General features: G+C 42.9%; 1 protein-coding gene and 1 long non-coding RNA gene across 2 annotated transcripts in view; both read right to left on the reverse strand.

Moving 5' to 3' along the window:
* LOC135247368 (disintegrin and metalloproteinase domain-containing protein 12) overlaps nucleotides 1-11714 on the reverse strand; it is an 83768-nt gene extending 72054 nt beyond the window's left edge. The window contains exon 1 of the mRNA XM_064320727.1: nucleotides 11208-11714. Within this exon, the coding sequence (XP_064176797.1) occupies nucleotides 11208-11316 (109 nt within the window). The 5' untranslated portion in view covers nucleotides 11317-11714. The remainder of the gene's footprint in view (nucleotides 1-11207) is intronic.
* A 1393-nt stretch (nucleotides 11715-13107) lies between these two features.
* On the reverse strand, nucleotides 13108-18365 carry LOC135247370 (uncharacterized). Its single transcript, XR_010328205.1, has 2 exons — nucleotides 18065-18365; nucleotides 13108-14549 (listed from the first exon to the last, which is right to left on the reverse strand). It is a non-coding gene; the product is annotated as an uncharacterized LOC135247370 (long non-coding RNA).
* Nucleotides 18366-18381: the final 16 nt, after the last annotated feature.

The following is an 18381-nucleotide window of genomic DNA, read 5'->3' on the forward strand; positions in this document are numbered from 1 at the left end:
AAGAGTATGCTTCGCAATCCAGCAACATTTCACCCTATATGGAATACAAAAAAATAGCTAATTCATAAGTCCTTTCTTTTCCCCACAAGTGTAATGCATAGCCTTTCATCCCACTTAATAGAAGCACACTCAGCACTCAGTGAACCGACACTCTCTCTCCGGAGAAACACTGAGGGGGTCTGGCTGGCTGAAGGCCAATATAGGTATTAGTGGCTCTTTATAAAGGGACTCATGTCACATTACCAGCCAGCACAGTGACTTGTCTGCTCTCGAAAGTCATTCAGAGCCGCCACAAGGTCAGCAGAAGTGCTTTTGACTAAATGTGAGAAACAGCACCATTAGCATCTCCGGCAGTAAAAATCGTTAAAAAATAAATAAATAAAAGCCTTCAAAGAGCAAAAGAATTTGGGCGGGAGTAGGGGAGGGGGGCGTGGGGGAGAGAGAATCGGAGCTGGCAAGTTTCAGATTTGGTCTCTTTATCTAAGGATGAGCGTAAAGAGTTACGCACCTCAAAAGCCTTGGGGACAAGTCTACTCATAATGAAATAGCACGGATCACAAAAAGGAGAGACAAGATACACATTTTATGCTATATCAAAACAAATGGCACTGGCAGAATGAAGAAGAACAGAAATGGTACATATTAGCCTCTCGGGTGAAGTGCTGGAGATGCTCTCTCAGTCTGGCTAATTTACCACGATGGACGCTGCTTGTCATCACTCCAACAGACCAAATTACACACTTTGTAATGTACTGTCTGCCTAAAAGACTTTGACATTCATTATGTGTGGAGTCCGTCCCCCTTGCGCTCAAGAAGGCAGAACAAATCCGCGCACCATTTTGAGGCGGGTTTACTGCGACGAATCCTGGCGGTACCATTGTTCTCAAATGCCAACGCATCTGAAATGGACTGATCATTTTTCAGCATAAATTAAGGCTAGCCGATTAAACTCTTTGAAGGTAGAATTGATGTTTTAGGGGAAAAGCTAAGGAAAATGATCAAAAGAAGCTCTCTTTGAATAGGCTGAAAATATAATTCAAGCGTTGAAAAAAAATTCAACAGGGACAAAGTTTGAGTAATAAAAGAATCTGTTAAAATTACTCAAGAAAGGCACTTTCAGCCCACCAATTTTCTACAGTGAATGTAACTAATATTTTATTTTTTGGGAGTTTGCTGTGATTACTGCAGTTAACTTTTTGTGGCTTCTATAAAGAGCGCATGTATTATTAATGTAGGTCTAAGACATGCTGTATACCTCCTGGCGCAAAACAATGAGGTTGGCTGCATAAATAATTGAGCACAAAATCATTGTACTTCCCTGTGTGAGCATTTCAAATCCCTTGGCAGCAAGAGGAGCCAAAGTTTACCGGCACAAGCAGATGTGGAGAACAAAGGTGTCCCGTGTAAAATCTACGCCACCTCACAGACAGTTCTGGCTCCACACATCCTCCCCCGGGGAAGCAGGTCAAGAGGTCAGAGGGACAGCTTCAGGGTAGAGCCGGAATGGACCCCGATAGTGCAGGAGATTCCCATTGGGGTAATGGCTTAATGGGGCTGGACTCTGGAGAGTACAGAATTCAATGTGCTCGGTCACTGGAGAGGGCAAGGGTTACACTGTAGTTCTTATTTTCAAGGACACTGATACTCCAAGGTGGTTGCCAGTCAGTGCCAGAAACAGAGGCGAAAATCAGGCAGAAGTCAGAGTCCGAGGTTCCAAGCCCCTTTCCTGTGAGGAGAGAGACGGACAGAGGCCACCGCTGGGGGAACCCGCAGGCAGGGTTCACACCTCGCCTGCTCTCTGCGGTCCCATCCCTCACCTCTGAGCCCCATGACTATGCCTAGAAGGAACATGGTAACCGAGAGGCTAACTCCAAAACCGGCCAGTAAGGGAAGATTAAGAAAACAGCGGGCAGTCCCAGGGGCAGCAGATCAGAGGGTGAGATAATGGTAATACGAGCTGCAGCCCGGGGTTTGAGGAGGGGGGGGGTGGTCCCCAGTGGGGCATCACTGCGGTGCCTGCCCTCCCCCCGCCTGCCCCTCAGGGGTCCCGGGGACCTACATATCCCCTATCCCCCGGGGGGCAGCTGTGGAACCTGTGTCAGGTTAAGGGCCACTTTCCAGCCCGTTCTCAACAGGAAGGGGACTCCAACCTTGCGATTTCACTCACTCGTCACGCACACTTCCAGCACCGCCCAGCTGAATCACGCCGCACAGGGCCACAGGTTTACCCAAGTGTGTTGGCGTGTCCGTTATATATAAAATTCAAAAGGCTCTAACAGTAGCGCGCTGCCCCATTCCAAGCATATCCACATTTTTAAGTAAAACGCATTAAACTTTCAAGAAAGCCCCCATAACTTCAAAAATATAAGAGTGATGTAACATCCTGCCATAGAGATGCTTCTGCCTCCACTTGCAGATTCTATTTAGTAAAATTCAGTAAGAAAGGCTCTCTCTGTCTTTCTCTCACTCTCTTTCTCTCCCTGTGTCTTTCTCTGTCTCTCTGTATTGTTTTTTTCTCTCTCTGTCTATCTCTGGCCTCAGTTACTAGGGCATCTTATCCTCAGCTGCTATGACAGGGGTCAGATTGCAGTTAAAAGTGGGTGACAGTGCTGTGATCCTGGCGGGTGACCCCGCCAAGACTGGCCCTTGAGTCCGGCGCGTCCTCTGTGTCGATGACACTCCCGTTGGCAGGACGCCAGATCCTTCATCACCTCGGTCGCCGCCTGTCAGACCCCGGAATGGAATGGCGTGAAAAAGCCTTTAATCTGAAAACCTCAAAAAGGATTTCATTCAGCAGAAGCCCAAACGCTTCCTCCAGTCTATGGAAAACACGCACAACTGGCACAAACTCAGACTCAAAACGAAAACCCCAGTTATGCCGGGACCTTCTAACCAGGAATGTGCTGGAAGAGCCATGCTAGAAGGCCTTCATTTCCTGCTCCACCCCTTCATGCGCACGCCAACCTAGATATACGGCTATGATGTACACGCTAACATTTCAGCCCTGTCACAAAATTGTGGTCAACAGGCAAAGGCTAATATATGGAGTGATATCTTGGGATTGGCGGAGAGTTATAGAAGGTATAGGTAAGCAGGTCACAGTGGTTTCAGTGTTAGTAGGGGCATTGTCTACCAATCTACGAGGATCTTGCGCTCTCTCTCTGTCTCCCTCTCTCTCTCTCGCTCATGCATCATCATTTACTGCAACACTGATCTCATAAAGTCAATTCCTGATGACAAGGCAAGTTCTTCACGTTGTGTTCAAGCTGCTCTGCTGTTTAATCTTACTTTGGACAGTACTTTAAGAATACTGTCTAGTTCAGATAGCTTCTATGTTCTGAACATAAACTAGAGATAACTTGAATATTATTAAAGACAATACAAAACACAAAAAACAACAAGATTAATCATTTTCAAAAACTAAAGACAAATATACACAAAACTTTGCTCCAATATAAGTAGATACATTATCAAGGGTGGCTAAACAAGAGACAGGACTACATTACCAAATATTCTGCTTTAAAAAAGGTACAACACTGCAAAAGAATGGAAAGCACTGTGCCTTAGTATAGGCATTGTACCCAGGTTCAAGGAAAAAAATTTCAGCTTCTCTCAGCGACTTCCGAGATACCAGTCTGACAAAAACAGATGACAGGCCATCTGGAAGCGCCTATCTCATGAGAGTGCGGGGCGTGCGAGGGGAGCGGGAAGCTCTACTGTGTTACGCTGAGACGACACATCTGCTGTGAGGCGGGTCAGCGACTCCGCTCGAGCCGCCAGCGAGTAACGGACAGGTAAAGTCGCGGAGACCCGCAGACCGGTCGACCGGAGACGCCGAGCGACCCCTGACCTCGCGGTACCGCGTCCGTGCCCCCTCGGGGGTCCCAAAGGGGGTTGGGGGGTCTCAGTCAAACGCGAAAATGGGGAAGACGTTTTTCCCTCAATGTCTTTTCCAGAGTGAGGCATGCTGTGCCACTTAGCTTGCCGTCGATACACGTGCATTCCACAAGCTCTCATCTTTTACATTATCAGGAAGCTAGGGCAGGCCCCTCTGACCCTCAAGGAAGGACACAAAGCATACATCTCTGTGTTCATAGCTTCTCCAGGGACTTCAGAGGCAGGGCAAGATACATTTGGAAACTCCAGTAACAATCTCCCGCATTAGCTCTGAAAATTAAACGCATCTGTATTTCCTTAACGTCAGAATAGTAAGCGGGCACAAGTCTGAAGACGAGCACAAGTCTGAAGAATTTTCAAAGGCTGCCATTCCTTTCTCAAAGACTAAGGGTAAATATGTGACGCCCACAGACCACACTTCGTGCCCAAGAGAAACGCAATGCATCACTTAGTTTTGTTCCCCCTCTGTTAAGCATTCGCTCCGAGTCAGCTTGTTAGTCAAAGATAAGGGCTAGTTTAATTAGGACAATATTATCCCTGCAGAATGCAGAGCTCACAAAACAAGACAAAGCTCTGCTTGACGGTACGTTTGGAGGAAGAGGGAGGAATGACATGAACTCTGAACCCTTCGGGGCGCAGATCCGGGGTAGATTAGCGATTTCCTCAGTTTAGTGGCTCCTGAGTGGCTGGGGTAGGGTGAGGTAGTGGTGGTGGTGGTGCCATAAGATTCAGAAGACAGGCGAGACTGTGATGCAGCCAGTCGGGCAGTTGACTCTCAAACACACAAACAAGTTCTATTCCCGGCCATGACACTTTAATGCCATCTCCCACCCGTATAACTCTCTGTAATGCTCTCTGCTTTCCCCGTTTCTCAACAAAGTGTACAACTTTAAAAGGAGGGTGTACTTCCCCATTTCCTTCTACAACAGTTTTTTAAAGAATCTAGAAGATTAAACGACTAAATTAGACACTTTCGCGTCTAATCTTAGTTTAGACTCTGCACATTTAGGCCCCCCCCCCCCCCAACCGCTGAACAACAGCTGAGTACAAATCTGGAACCGAGGCCTGCTATCCGTCAGCTTATCAGCTTGGGTTTTAAACACCCAAAAGCATTTCCCCTGATTTAGCCTGGGTGATAGCTTTAGAAATTTTGCAATGATTCTAATTGAAATTCAATGGGTGCGCAATCAAAACATAAATCAGCTTAACTGCTAATGGAGTTTGTGCGGTATATAGTGCTTAAGGGTTCTTATGAGTACCCCCGAGCTGCAAGTCCATTTCTAATAAGTCTGAAACTTAGAAGAATCACAGTCTACGTCTGGGTTTATGCTCAGAGCTGAAGTTTTCTTCAATGACCAATAACCACTCCGCAGCACAGTTTTCCATTAACTGTCCCTAAAGAGTCAACAAGAGAGTCGTAGAGCAAGACAGACGGAATAGCAACCAGGCAGCAGCGAGGCAAAAACGCACAGGCCAGGCGAGGAAACAGAGGAGTCGCGTGAACTTACGATAGCATGAATGTTTATGAGGTCCATCCAGAGATCAACAAACAGCAGAGGCAGGATAAGTGGCCGGTCATACGTTTTGTGAGGCCTTGGCAGAAACAGTAAATAGACGATTTTATATGTCCCAGAGTAACAGTCTGTACTTTAAGAGCACTTGCACAACAGAATTAAAATGTGCCTCGGGTTCCCCTAAACGTGGACACTGGGACTAATGAGAAAGTGTGGTAACTGCAATATTTTCGCATTCTATCACTCACCTGAAGAGACTGGCAAACAAATTAAGCTGAAAGCATCTTCCTGGAAGAAAGGACTGGAGTCTGTACCACTCACATTATGTGGTAAGATGCATTTGAATTCCTCTAATAAATCATTTTAATTAAAAAAAATACTGAGGGGTACAATGCCTTTTCACACAATATACTTGTCTGACTGTTAAAATATATGTAGCCTCAGATCCAAAGAAAATTGGTCACTGGTCACATTTGGCACTGGCTACATGCTTGCAAAGTGAGCATTCACTATGTATGATTTGGCTGCAGTTCATCTTTTGTATTGTAGGAGGTTTGGGAAATCCCATTTTTCAACAACATTACTTCAACAAGTAACGTGACTTCATTGAACTTATCTGTGGTGTCTGTTTGAATGTTTGGAACTGTAGTTGGATACAGAAGGAACAACACATATCTCAAAGGTGTAATATGCAAATTAATTTATCAAAGAATAACATACATTTATCACACAATTTCACACCAGAATCACTACATTAGACGACCTCTGACCAATCCAGGAAGAATAGAGCAGGCTTGATAATTGGTGCTAATTGCAACCCTAAGGTGCAACATTTATTACAACTCCAAAGTGACTCCAGTAATTCCACAGTGAACAGCTACAGAGTACTTATCTCAGGTAGACTCACATTATGTTCTGCTGTGACACTCAGAAACCATGGCACGTGTTCCAGGCACAATCAAAGTTTAAGTTACTCCGTGGTTATGCAGTATAGCTGTGGTGACGAAATGTCCATGGATGTCTTTCTTCGCAGGTGCAACCACTCAAAATGAAGCAGTCTTATCTGTGGGCCTCTGCTTCATCCAAATTTTAAATCCTGCTTTCTTCAACCCTGGACTCTCGTCTTTTTTTCTGGTGCATTCTTACGGATAACTCTTTTTCTGTCAGTAAATTGGATGTGAAATATTCACACAATGAGGTTATTCAAAACTGATATCGGCAATTTAAAAAGAAACGAAAATAATAACACACAAAGGGAAATAAAGTTTCGGCCCGAAGTACAGTATTCTGAACAATCGACCAATCAATCAAATTTTATTTAAATAGCACAGTTTACAGATAAATTGTCACAAGTATACCCTAGCCCACAAAGCAAGCCCAAGCCAACAACAAGGAAAACCTTTCTGGCAGAAGTACTGCATTGTACTACACATATTTTGAAACAGCAAAGTAGGATTCTTTGTGTTAATGAAAACTGCAAAATTGTTTTGTAGAAACCCTCAGAACTGTCAACATCCTGCTTATGAAAGGAACTTGCAGGCAGCCAGTTTTCTATGGTTTATGATTTTGCCTTATTAATAGGAGTTTGCTGAAATTACGAGGTTTAACTCACGCGACTTCTATGAATTATAAACGCAGGTCAGAGAGAGACCTGCTGTCCCATAAGTCTCATAGTTCACGGGTTCTAGCGTTCAGCAGCCAGCCCATAGACATCACACCATTTTTTAGCCTTATTCATATTGGATTCCTCCGTCTTTTGATACATGACCTGTTGACAAGGGAGCCTTCCGGCCATTTGTTTCCAGGCCCCTCGGTGGCCAAATGTGTAATCTCTTCCGACGGTGGTTTTCAGTCCTAATGCTAGACTCCGCCTCTTGTGCTAAACTTTCCCATCCCTCATCCCAAGGAGACGTAATCGATTAGTTTTTCTTTTCCATCCTGAGGGACCCATATTTCATTTAATTGCACATAAAAGATAAGCATTGCATAAAATTATATTTTTAAACATCAACGAAAGAGTCCTGTTTCAAAAAAATTGCCCTGGCTAGTGGCAACCTGTCTGGACCCTGGCACGGGCATGAACAATAATGCAAGGGCCAAGACAAACTCAGGCAACTATAAACAACCAGATAATTGGAAAATACACCAGATGACCCTGACCAGCTGATCACATTTTCACCAGCTGTGTGGCCATTTGCCGCAATTCTACACTTTGAACCAATCAGAGAGCAGGATAGTGAAATATTCTTAGTATCTGCGTGAAGGATGGCAGCATTGTCAGCTGTCATTATCCAAAAAATGAACTGAAAAAAGTGTGTGCTGCCTTTGACCTTTTTCATTCATCCTGAATTGTACAGGTGAAAGCGAGAAAGTTGCCTTCCATGAGTGTTTACTTTGTTCTCGACGCGTAAACTTGACTTCTAGTTAGAGCCAATGACCCAGTGCACCCTGGGGAGCCGTACTGTAAAAGAATGCAAGCTGCCACCTTGCCCTTACCTCCAGCATATAATGACAGCTACAAATGCCAAGAGTAAATGCATCCTAAGGCTACGCTTGTTTTACAACACCTACCCTGCCCTAAAAGTGCAGGTCATAATAGTGTGCGTGAAATAATTGCTGCTTTCTTGCAGGATCCCAGATTTTTACCCCTTCCAATAGGCCAGCATTAAGTTGTACAACCATTGTGGGAATGGTTTAGGGATAGACGGGCAGACATGATTGGTGTTCATATTCAATAACCATTTCCTAAAATGGACCCGAACCCTGGGTGTGCCCCCCCCCCCCCCCAGTTGAGTACATATCCCATTTTCTCTGTTGGTCAGGGAAACGAATGCAGTAAACTCAAGAAGGAAATGCATTGAACTGAGGCTTCTCTCGATGTAAAGAAGGCACGTATTGGGTTTACTCATATAAATGCTAATTAGAGCACTTGAGGACTGTAGGTGGAAAAAAAAGGCTGTTTCACATATACCTTTCAATCCTCAATGACAGAACAGCTGGTTGATCACACAAGGGCTCTAAATGCCCCTCCCCTTCCCCCTTCGTCCTGATCAAAAGGAATCCATCAAAAGCTCAGGAAGCAGTTACCGTACTCCGCTATGTCAGTGTGCCCACAAATACATTATGAATAAGCACCTTTGCTTGTTCTAGACCCTAAACATACATTCCAAAACTGCATTAAGCAGAAGAGGTGACAGGTCCTCAAAAACGGCCGGGTTTTGTAATTGAGCTGTGCCTGTTTTCAGCTATCTAAACGTCTCCTTAGTTTGTTCACGTTCAAGCTTACATTGCTTAGAGCCACACCACTGTTCACACCTTGTGATCACTCCACAGGATTTTTTATTTGCTTTTATAAATTCACCAGAGAGAAACTTGTCTTTATATTTTTGCTTCAAGGCTATGCCTTGTCAGCCAGTTGTTCTCTGAAAATTCATTGACAAGATTTACTGTCAACTTTGCTCACAGCTGAGCTGCTCTGAGAAGAACACTGGCCCTCGTTCAGCATTTAGGCCCAATTTCTTGCAGCTCTAGCAGATGGGCATACCATAATGTTTAGCATATTCACACATCTTTTTTTAAAAGACTGCCTTAAAAAGACCGCTCTGATAATCTGATACGGCGCAGAAAATGCTGCAATTCAAGTGGAAGCACAAACAAGAAGCATGTTGACACAGCGACAGCACGTAGCGGATTTTTATTTCCTGACAGCACTAATTATCTTTAATAAATTCACCCTTCCAGCCAGCGACACACACCTCACGCAGCTATGCGACTTTGGGTCCTGACCCACAGTTTAAGAGGCAGTTACGACAGAACACAGTCAATTAGTTCCCCATTGCTTCCTTAACATTGACTTATATGGAGGCCTGAACCAGTGAATCTGGCAGACTGAGCTAATATGGGGTAGCTTGAGGGGAATTAAATCCAAGCTTGTATGGATCCAGGTCTACTGTGGAAATGAAGCTAAATGAGCCAGCCCAGCCCCAGTTCTAAAGACGGCTTATGAAGATTATGGAAAGCCTTGTGTATTAGATTAGTTCTATTTTCTCTGCATTCAATATAAGAATTAGACACAAGTCTAATATGAATTAGTCGAACTGACGACTAATTTCAAACTAAATTGTGGCAGCCATTAACAGAAAAGGCATTATAGCATAATTCACTCGGAAATAGATTTGATGACCAGTGAGACTAATGACCATGAACATCTTAATGCACTGAAGCCCAAGGAAAGATTGTGTCGCCAGTAAATCTGTCTATAAGACTGTAACAAATTCATGTAAGTAATAAAAAAGAAGATGAAAACATTTCATAAAAGCATGTTCAAAATTGTGTTTCACAGGAAAAAGAATGTCTTTATTTTAATCTTGCTTTAAGCTCTTATTTCAAGCTGTTATTTTTCCCTTCTACACCTTAATGCTAAGTTTTTTTAATGATATAAACATAATCTGTCATAATAAGGCTGCAATCTCAGAACATAAAATGGTATCCAGTAATGGTCAAACCGGGCGGCTGTCAGGACTCGCTGTAAACTTGATTTACTGAAGCAATTTTGTTTTCCGCACTAATGCCGTGACATAAGCCATGTAACAAAGTGATGGAACGATATAAACGCACGTGAGAACGCAGCGCCGTATCCGGATAAACTGAGCACCCTACCAGGTGTGCTATAATGACACATCCAGGTGAAACCTGAACGAACAAAACAAACAAAATAAAGCGTGTGAGACTTATATATAATTGGCTTAGTTTTGGATTTAATTGCCGTGCAATGCAGCCACTGCTATGTCCTATTTTCCAAAATTGTTCTGTACCATTAATACGCATTTTTCTCCTTCCTTCGTTTCAAATCTTATATCGCTGCCCGGAGACTAAGCCAGATACCCAGCACACTCATGCTCTTCTTTGAAGACTAATTGTTACATTCATTGTGTATGCAGAAGTACTACAAATAGATTATAACTAGTCCAGTCATTTCCATTTTGCACTTCTTAGCACAGCTGACACTGTAAACTCCCATATGTGCTAGTTACAATGGGGTTGGCACACTGAACTAAGAAAATGGAACGGATGGCTGTTGTCCACACACACACACACACACACACACACACACACAGACACGCACAATTAGTGGAGGCTTGATATGCATGAGCTGCACGCACTTCACATATACATGCATGTATACACACTGTATGTATGTATGTATGTATGTATGCATGTATGTATGTATGTGTCTGTGTTTGGGGGGTACATGTTTGTAGCTCATGCAAATCAAGCCTTGCTCATTGTTCAACAAATCATGACTGCACTTACTGCATAATAATTGTTTACAGTGGTTCAATGAGAAGTAGACCATTCTGCCTTGTGATCTGGCGTCTGATTCATGGTGACAAAGCAACATCTGGAGCTTACACGCAAATGTAACTTCATCAATGGGAATAACAAGTATCTAATCAGCAAAATCGTACCTTTTCGCAAAAAGGATGCACGGGGCAGCCAGCATCTATCTAGAACAAGAACACTATTTCACTGAGTTGTTTTTGGAGGCGCGCACCGAATACTGTGCTTAAAAGCGTGGATTCAGTGGGCGTCTGAAATAAAGATTTTGTTTACATTCGTTCTTGTACTTTGCAAACCAATTAATCCTATTGCTACATCACTAAATAACGCACACTTGTCATACATCCTCTGCCACAGTCATAAACGGCTGCACCCTGCAATTTGGCTCTCTTAAACACTACCATATTTTCGTCTATTTTACTAACATAACTCAACATTTTAGGTACCAATTCTTACCTTCAGATGGGTTTGGTAGCACATTGTCACTGGAGCACTTCACCGTTAATGACAAAACGTAGAGTACAGTCAAAAATGCTAAGTTTTCATTCCACCGCCGGCTTGTCATGTTGCCCGGCTTGGGAGGAAAAGGCGATCAGATCGTATCACTGCAGCGCGACCATAATATACAGTCAAACAGCTGATGTGCAGGAAGTGACTTCCTGCAATATGATCAAGTCCAGAAGAGAAAAAACCGTGCCCAAATTACAAGCTAGGCTACTAGCTAAAACTGTCATAAACTTTCTAGTCTATGATGTCCAACCTCTGCGTAGGCTACATAAAGCTGACATTTGCAATTTTGGAACAATATGAATATGTGTCAGAAAGAAGTTACACAAAAGGAGGGCAGAAAATTGAGTGAAGTAGAAATGTAAATCTGAAAATGACAACGGTTTTCTTTTTTCCTTTTTTCCCCAATGAACCAAGTCTTGTTTCCCAGAACGAACATGTGCTTTGCCTAAGGAAGTCCGCGAGGTCCTAGAGCCGAATACGCGGTTTGACACAGTTTTGTGTTCAACTGTGCGTCTCGGGGAAACGCGCAGAATTAGATTTGAAATCTCCGTTTTTTCGCGCACGATTTTGTTTCGATGTGGCTGTCTGGCTTCAGTCAACGCAGTCCTGATTAAGAACACTCAATTCATATTTGCATCAGTGTGTTTCAGAGCAGTGCCTGGCGCTACATAATGTATTCCTTCTGAAGAAGCCACTACAAGTCATACATATGAATAAAGTAAAGTTTATTTTTATGACTACAAAAATATGAATATTGTATATAAGTCGAATGCAATAGGCTGTATTACTACTGATGGTTTATTCTTGCAGTTGTACACATTGGCACCGTGACATCTGTTTCATCGCTGCTGTTTACGTGACAGTTGTTTTATGACAAAATGGACTGCTCGCGCAAAGGCACATGCATGTCAGATATGCCACATGTCCACGTGCCATTCTTGGACGTCTGCAGGGGCAACGCAGACGAATGTCTTTGGGGAAAGTGACCACAAGTCCAATGCTACTTCCTCATTTGGAAATATAAAAGCCACGACATAAACTGACCTATTCACCACAACGCAGGAAGTATTCCAAAGCATACATAGGTCTACTGGCATATTTGCAAAATGATTTACTGAGAAGTAATGTTACTGGCAGCAGAGCACAATGCAGTTAGACATAATTCTGGCTAACAAATCGAGTGCTTATAAATAATGAATGACAGAAGAGTTTATGGGCATTCTGAAGGAACTGGTCCTTTTTTAAAATGTGGATGACTAAATGGCTAGAATTTGTGAACAGAGCAACAAGAACTCGAGTGGGTGAGGCAGCACATGCAGTCACAGGAAATCACTTCCATTAGCAGAAATGTTTGACCCTACTGCAGACTCCCAGAGATTCTTGTCCTGAGCAGAGCGGTCATTTAATGTGCTGAGTCTCTGGGAGATGTAGAAGTAGGTGGGAAAAGCAACCGCTATAAATTAAGAGTGAGTGGTGGTCAAACACGGTCCAGGTAGACGGCCACAGATGTGCACTCCATTGGCACCGTTTTCCCAGTGAGGAAGCATGCTGAACAGACACGTTTGGCAGACCACAGCTTTGTAAAGGACCAGAGGCAAAAACCACTAGCTGTCCTGTCAGTGATCAAACAGCTGCTGTTTGATTTGGACCCACTCCATTAACAGAGGGTTAGCCGGTGCTTGTTTTGGATTCTCACTTAAAACAGGGATAGTGCTTCATACCATTATTACTATTATCAGAAATACTGGAACATATTTCAAGCTCACTTCATTAGCCATAATTGCCTGTCTTTATATGCTCCATTTACAAATTACTTCCCCACAGTAATCTGGATGGTTGATGCAAATGAGTTATCAACAGCAGTAATTTATTTGCAGGTCATTCACAAAGATTAACATTTTAAACATTTTTTAAAATGCCATTTCAGATAGTTGTGTTTATTTGGACAAACTAGTGATTTATAATATTTGCAAAGCTTAATATTTATAAATGTTATCACGGGAATAACAAATAATCACACACAAATCACAAAAAATACAGCCTTTCATAATCTGCCTATTGTACATTTCTAAAAAATGTAATTATATATATTTTGGAAATAACACAGTAATATAACACATTTTCAGTAGCTATCTAAAGGAATACAGAAAGAATATCCAAGTATTCCCTAAGCACCAATGAAGCTTGATGCTTTGTCATTAATTCTGCTTAAAACAGCAATCTTCCAACACCCATTTTTCCTGGTTCACAAAGCCATGTTTACAGGTTATATTTGCACTGTTAAAGGCGTAGCTGATCTGCAACGGCACCACATAGTTCATCATCAACAACCTTACTGACAAGGCTTTCATTCTGTCAGTCTCCTGAGTTCCATTAAGTTGGAATTCTTGTTCCCAAAGGCACGTTCACAGAACCCCAGACAAAACTTTTAACAGTGAGTGATAGAAAGTTCTTCTTTCCTTGACAGCTTATTTGCTTATCAACTTCTCGTTCAAGCAAATTAACTTCTACCTTTAACTCAACTAAGAGCATTTGTGTGTAATTGATTGAAATGGCAATTTTATTTTTCAGACTTCCCCATAGGAGCCACAAGAGGGCACAAGGGAGAAGAAAAAAATGTTTCAAACTCCAGTCTGTTGCCCAAATTCCAGTAGTAGTTCTAAAAAATATTAATTTCAGAGACGATCGTTCCACAAAAAGAAGATTTGACAGAATTAATATTCTAATAATAATAAATTATCAACAATAGCAAATACATTTGTGCACACACACACAATGTTCTTTTTTTCTAAAATGGCTTAGTTAATAAATCTATAGTATGGTTGTTAGCACTAACAAAATATACAGAATCCTGGGATTTAGGTTGCTGGTATCTTAAGCTCAATCATGTTAACATACATTCATTACATCACGTTATCTTATGTAAACACCAACAACCTGAATGTCCAGAGCATACCTTTCCTTGCATTAAAATGTTTGTTTTTCTACACAAACGCAATATAAGATATAAAAATAATTCAAACAGTATTTAAGAAGTAGTGAATGTTTTTCTGCACAGGAAAATGTTCATGGTTAAATCAACTCTTACAAAGTATCTATGGTCCCTGTTAGAGTTGAATCAACTCTGGACATATTACCATGTGCAATGGCACCATTGATTTAGAAGTTGCCTGAGCACACGGACAGGTGTTAGGCAGGTGCAGCTGAGGTGCTGGGTCAAGCTTTGGCACGGCCTCCCTCCAAGCCCCTTCAGTCCATGTTCCTCCTGAGAATCTGGTCCAGTAGCTTCTGCCAGGAAACAAAATCAAAAGTGTGGCTGTGACCAAAAGTGAGGACTTTGCGTGAAGGCACCGCGACACAACAGAGCCATTCTGACCAATCCCATCACACGCCTCAGGACAGAAAGTGAGCTCTTCCCAATCATCTGTTTTGTGGGCGTGGCTGTCATTCCCTGTTCCCTGTGATATTGTCATCATTGCCGAGAGGCATTAGAGTCGTGTCCAGACGTCCATCCCCACAGTGTGGTGCTGCTCCCCCTGCCAGCTCCACCTGTCCCCCTGTCTCTGGTGCCCACCCCCGGATGCCAGGCACCGCTCTCTTCTCTTCGGCGGTCTCGGGCTTAGCCGCGACAGAACGGCTCGGGGCTGTCCGTCGCGCAGGCCGCGCGCGGGAGGGCCCTCCACTCCGCCCCAGCAGAATGCTGCCGTGCTCCCGCCACCCCGCCAGCAAAGGCCCTTCTGTTACCGCCAGACCGCTGGGCTCACAAGCGCTCGCCACAGAGAACAAAGAGGCTGTTCACAGCTTGGCTGGGTTGCTATGGGAGAGCCGGAACCCGCAGCAATCACTAAGAGTCTGTTCTCATGTATAACCATCGCTGTAATATCAATCATTGTCAAATCTACAAATTTTCAATCGTACACCGACATTGAGTTTTAATCTCTATGCTCTGTGGGTGCATAGTTCAATCAGTATCTCTGGAATGGTGTTCTGATCTGAGTATTATGCACATTGAACCAAACCTTTGGTATATTTTTTTAAAATTCTCATTTGGACCAGCCGAGTTTCCTTCCAGCACCAAAGCCAGCCTGCAGTAATGATGCCTGCCATAGTTGCCTGACCGTACAAGGGCTGAAACCCAGCTGACTTTGAAGAGCCAAGGACGTATAACCACATCTAGCATATGAACTCTCCTTCGCATGGTATGTGCGATATAGGTACTTGTTAATAGTTAATAATTTAAAAGCAAAAGAATAACAGGATAAAAATGTACAATAATTAAATAAAACACATAAATAATAATAAAATAATACTATAAAAAATAATAATAAAATAATTGGAACACTTAACTGAGAACTTTTTAATTAGTGGGATTCCTTTTCTGGACTTTCTTTACCCTATACCACCCTCTACTGGTTCTCCTCAATTAATGCAACTATATTGCCTGAGAGAGATACATTGTCATTCTAGGGCTGCTTCCTCCAATCCAGGGCAGAACATTGCTGTAAAAGGATAGGTGCAATGGCAACATGCCACAAGGACAGTTATAATTTAATCATAGATAGCATTATATGGTTCCCTGCGCCTGGGAGACCCTGTGTCGTTCACTAACATTGTGAAAAGGAGAGCATCTCCTGCTACACTTTCCTCCCACCTGCTTGTGGACAAGCTGACAGTGCTTCAGATAAGAGTACTGCATACAATAGGGTTTAGATTGCCAGATGTATCACAGAGGAGCACTAATTAGGCAGGATGCTATATAAATATTTGCAAAGGGACTGATGGGAAGTGGAGTCTGGAGCATGACAAACTCTCCAAAATCTCAAGCCGTGGACTTCACTTTTCATTATGGTATCTGTGTTATAATTTACAATACCCTGACTTTAGTCCCCCCTTATTTCTCAATTTAGAATGACCAATCATGCTCGCGTTTCTACACTCTACATTTGAGAGACTCCAGTACAGGTGCGTGCTCTTCTTTGAATCATGTGATATAGCCGCCGCTTCATCTCACACCGCATTTGACCAATCGGGCTTGCACAAGGACACTTCATGTGCAGCTCAGCAGGTGAATTGCGAGCGCTAAGTCGGCCAGCAGGGGTCGCTGATGTGCGATGAGAAATCATTATCCTCTCTGCATGGGCAGTGATAGCGCCAATGGTGCAATGCCCTGCAGGGCTGCTGGCCACAGTCGGCACTGGCAGGGTAATGGACTCTGGGGCTCATCCACAAACTGGAACAGTGCCTTAACAGGATGGGCCACTCTCCAGGCCCCTACAAGTTTCTCTCTCTCTCTCTCTTTGTGTCTCACACACACACACACACACACATACACCCACCCACCTACACACACACACACCCATCCACACAACCACACACACACCCACCCACACAACCACACACCCACGCAGACCCACCCACCCATTCACCCACACACAATCTCACACACACCACACACATACCCACACACAGTGGTGATGATGGCACACATGCCCTTGTAACCATAGTTTCAATATAAATTAATTTGTGTCTCCTGTGTATGGCCATGTTTCTCACTTAAAGTCATTATAAAGTTGAAACATTAAGACGGCCATGTCTCCAGAGAAGCTCTTTAGACAAGATCAGAACATCACACATCAATGCTTGAATCTCTCAGATCTGACAGAAGTGTCCAAAGTGTGCCTTCAGACGACCTATTGCTCTGTGAGAACAGGAAAGCCTCCACACCTTTCCTGTCAGAAGTGCTAAAAATTTCCACAAGCCAATTTACACCTCAAAAATGGAAAAAACCACATCTAATTTGAGCACCTTCCCGTTAGTTTTCTTTGGCTGGTAACATTTCAAATCACACAGGTTCAGTAGCTATGAAACTCCAATGATTTCAATTAATCTGAGAATACCTTCAGGCATTTGTGTAGCTATTACATCTAACATTTACTGCATTTGGAGAACACACAGATTTTATATATGAATTTTCCTTCAACACAACATCTGTGCCCTTTCAAAGTTTAATTGAGCTTTCAGGACCAAAGTTTAAATATTCTGTGCACTCTGCTTTCTAGTTATACATATGACACCATGGCTAAATGGAATTTTTAATGAAGTGCTGTCAACTCAGCATTTAGCCTGCAGTGCCTTAATGCATAACAGATTCGCTTGACACCAAAGCTTTCACTGTTACAATAACAATGAAATTTTATACTAGAGGTTCATTAGAGACAGGGACATTTTACAAATGCTACATGCTATTAGAATGAGTAGCTTAAGACTGTGTCCCTGCCTTGTACTTCAGTTCAGCACAGTTTCCATATGTTTATTCTCAGGTACAGCATATGTTGTTATAGCCTGGACAAGGCACTTCAGCACAGTAGCACTAACAAACCTGCTGTGAAGGTGTAAAACTGTAAGCATTTCAAGATGTCCTGAATGAAGTCTGGTAGTAAATCTGTTAGTCATGATGATAAAAATTTAACACAAAGTAAGACTCACTCTTATCCTGAGCCATTTAGAGAACCCTCAGTCTCAGTTCGCAAGTGCATATTGCAAAGCCCCATGCATGAATCATCCAATTAACTCAAAATCCCATTCCTGAGCACACTCAAAATCCCATTCCTGAGAGTACTCAAAATCAAATTCCTAAGCACAATCAAATTCCCATTCCTGAGCACACTCAAAATCCCATTCCTGAGAGTACTCAAAATCAAATTCCTAAGCACAATCAAATTCCCATTCCTAAGCACACTCAAAATCCCATTCCTAAGCACACTCAAAACCCATCCTTGAGCACCCTTTGCTGAGGGTCTTACCTTCTTAAAGACCGCAGCTCGCAGCCTGTTGGTCTGTGACGCCACTTTTTTCTTCTCTTCCTGTCTGTTCCTCTTGATGTTGGGGGCACTGCTGTTAGTTGTGCCAATATTTGCATTCGAGAGAAAAAGCGAGAGGTGCAGAGGATGGAGCAAGGGTAAGCAAAATGAGAGGGAATATTTAACTAGTGCAAATGTGCACTGCACAACCTCAACATGCAAAACCATATACATGCCTGTTTTATATACATACAGTATATGCTTCCGATTTACAGCAAATGTATGTGTATTCAATGCATGAATTAATCCACTGATTCATA

The sequence above is a fragment of the Anguilla rostrata genome, chromosome 2, assembly GCF_018555375.3.
Source record: "Anguilla rostrata isolate EN2019 chromosome 2, ASM1855537v3, whole genome shotgun sequence".
Lineage (NCBI taxonomy): Eukaryota > Metazoa > Chordata > Actinopteri > Anguilliformes > Anguillidae > Anguilla > Anguilla rostrata.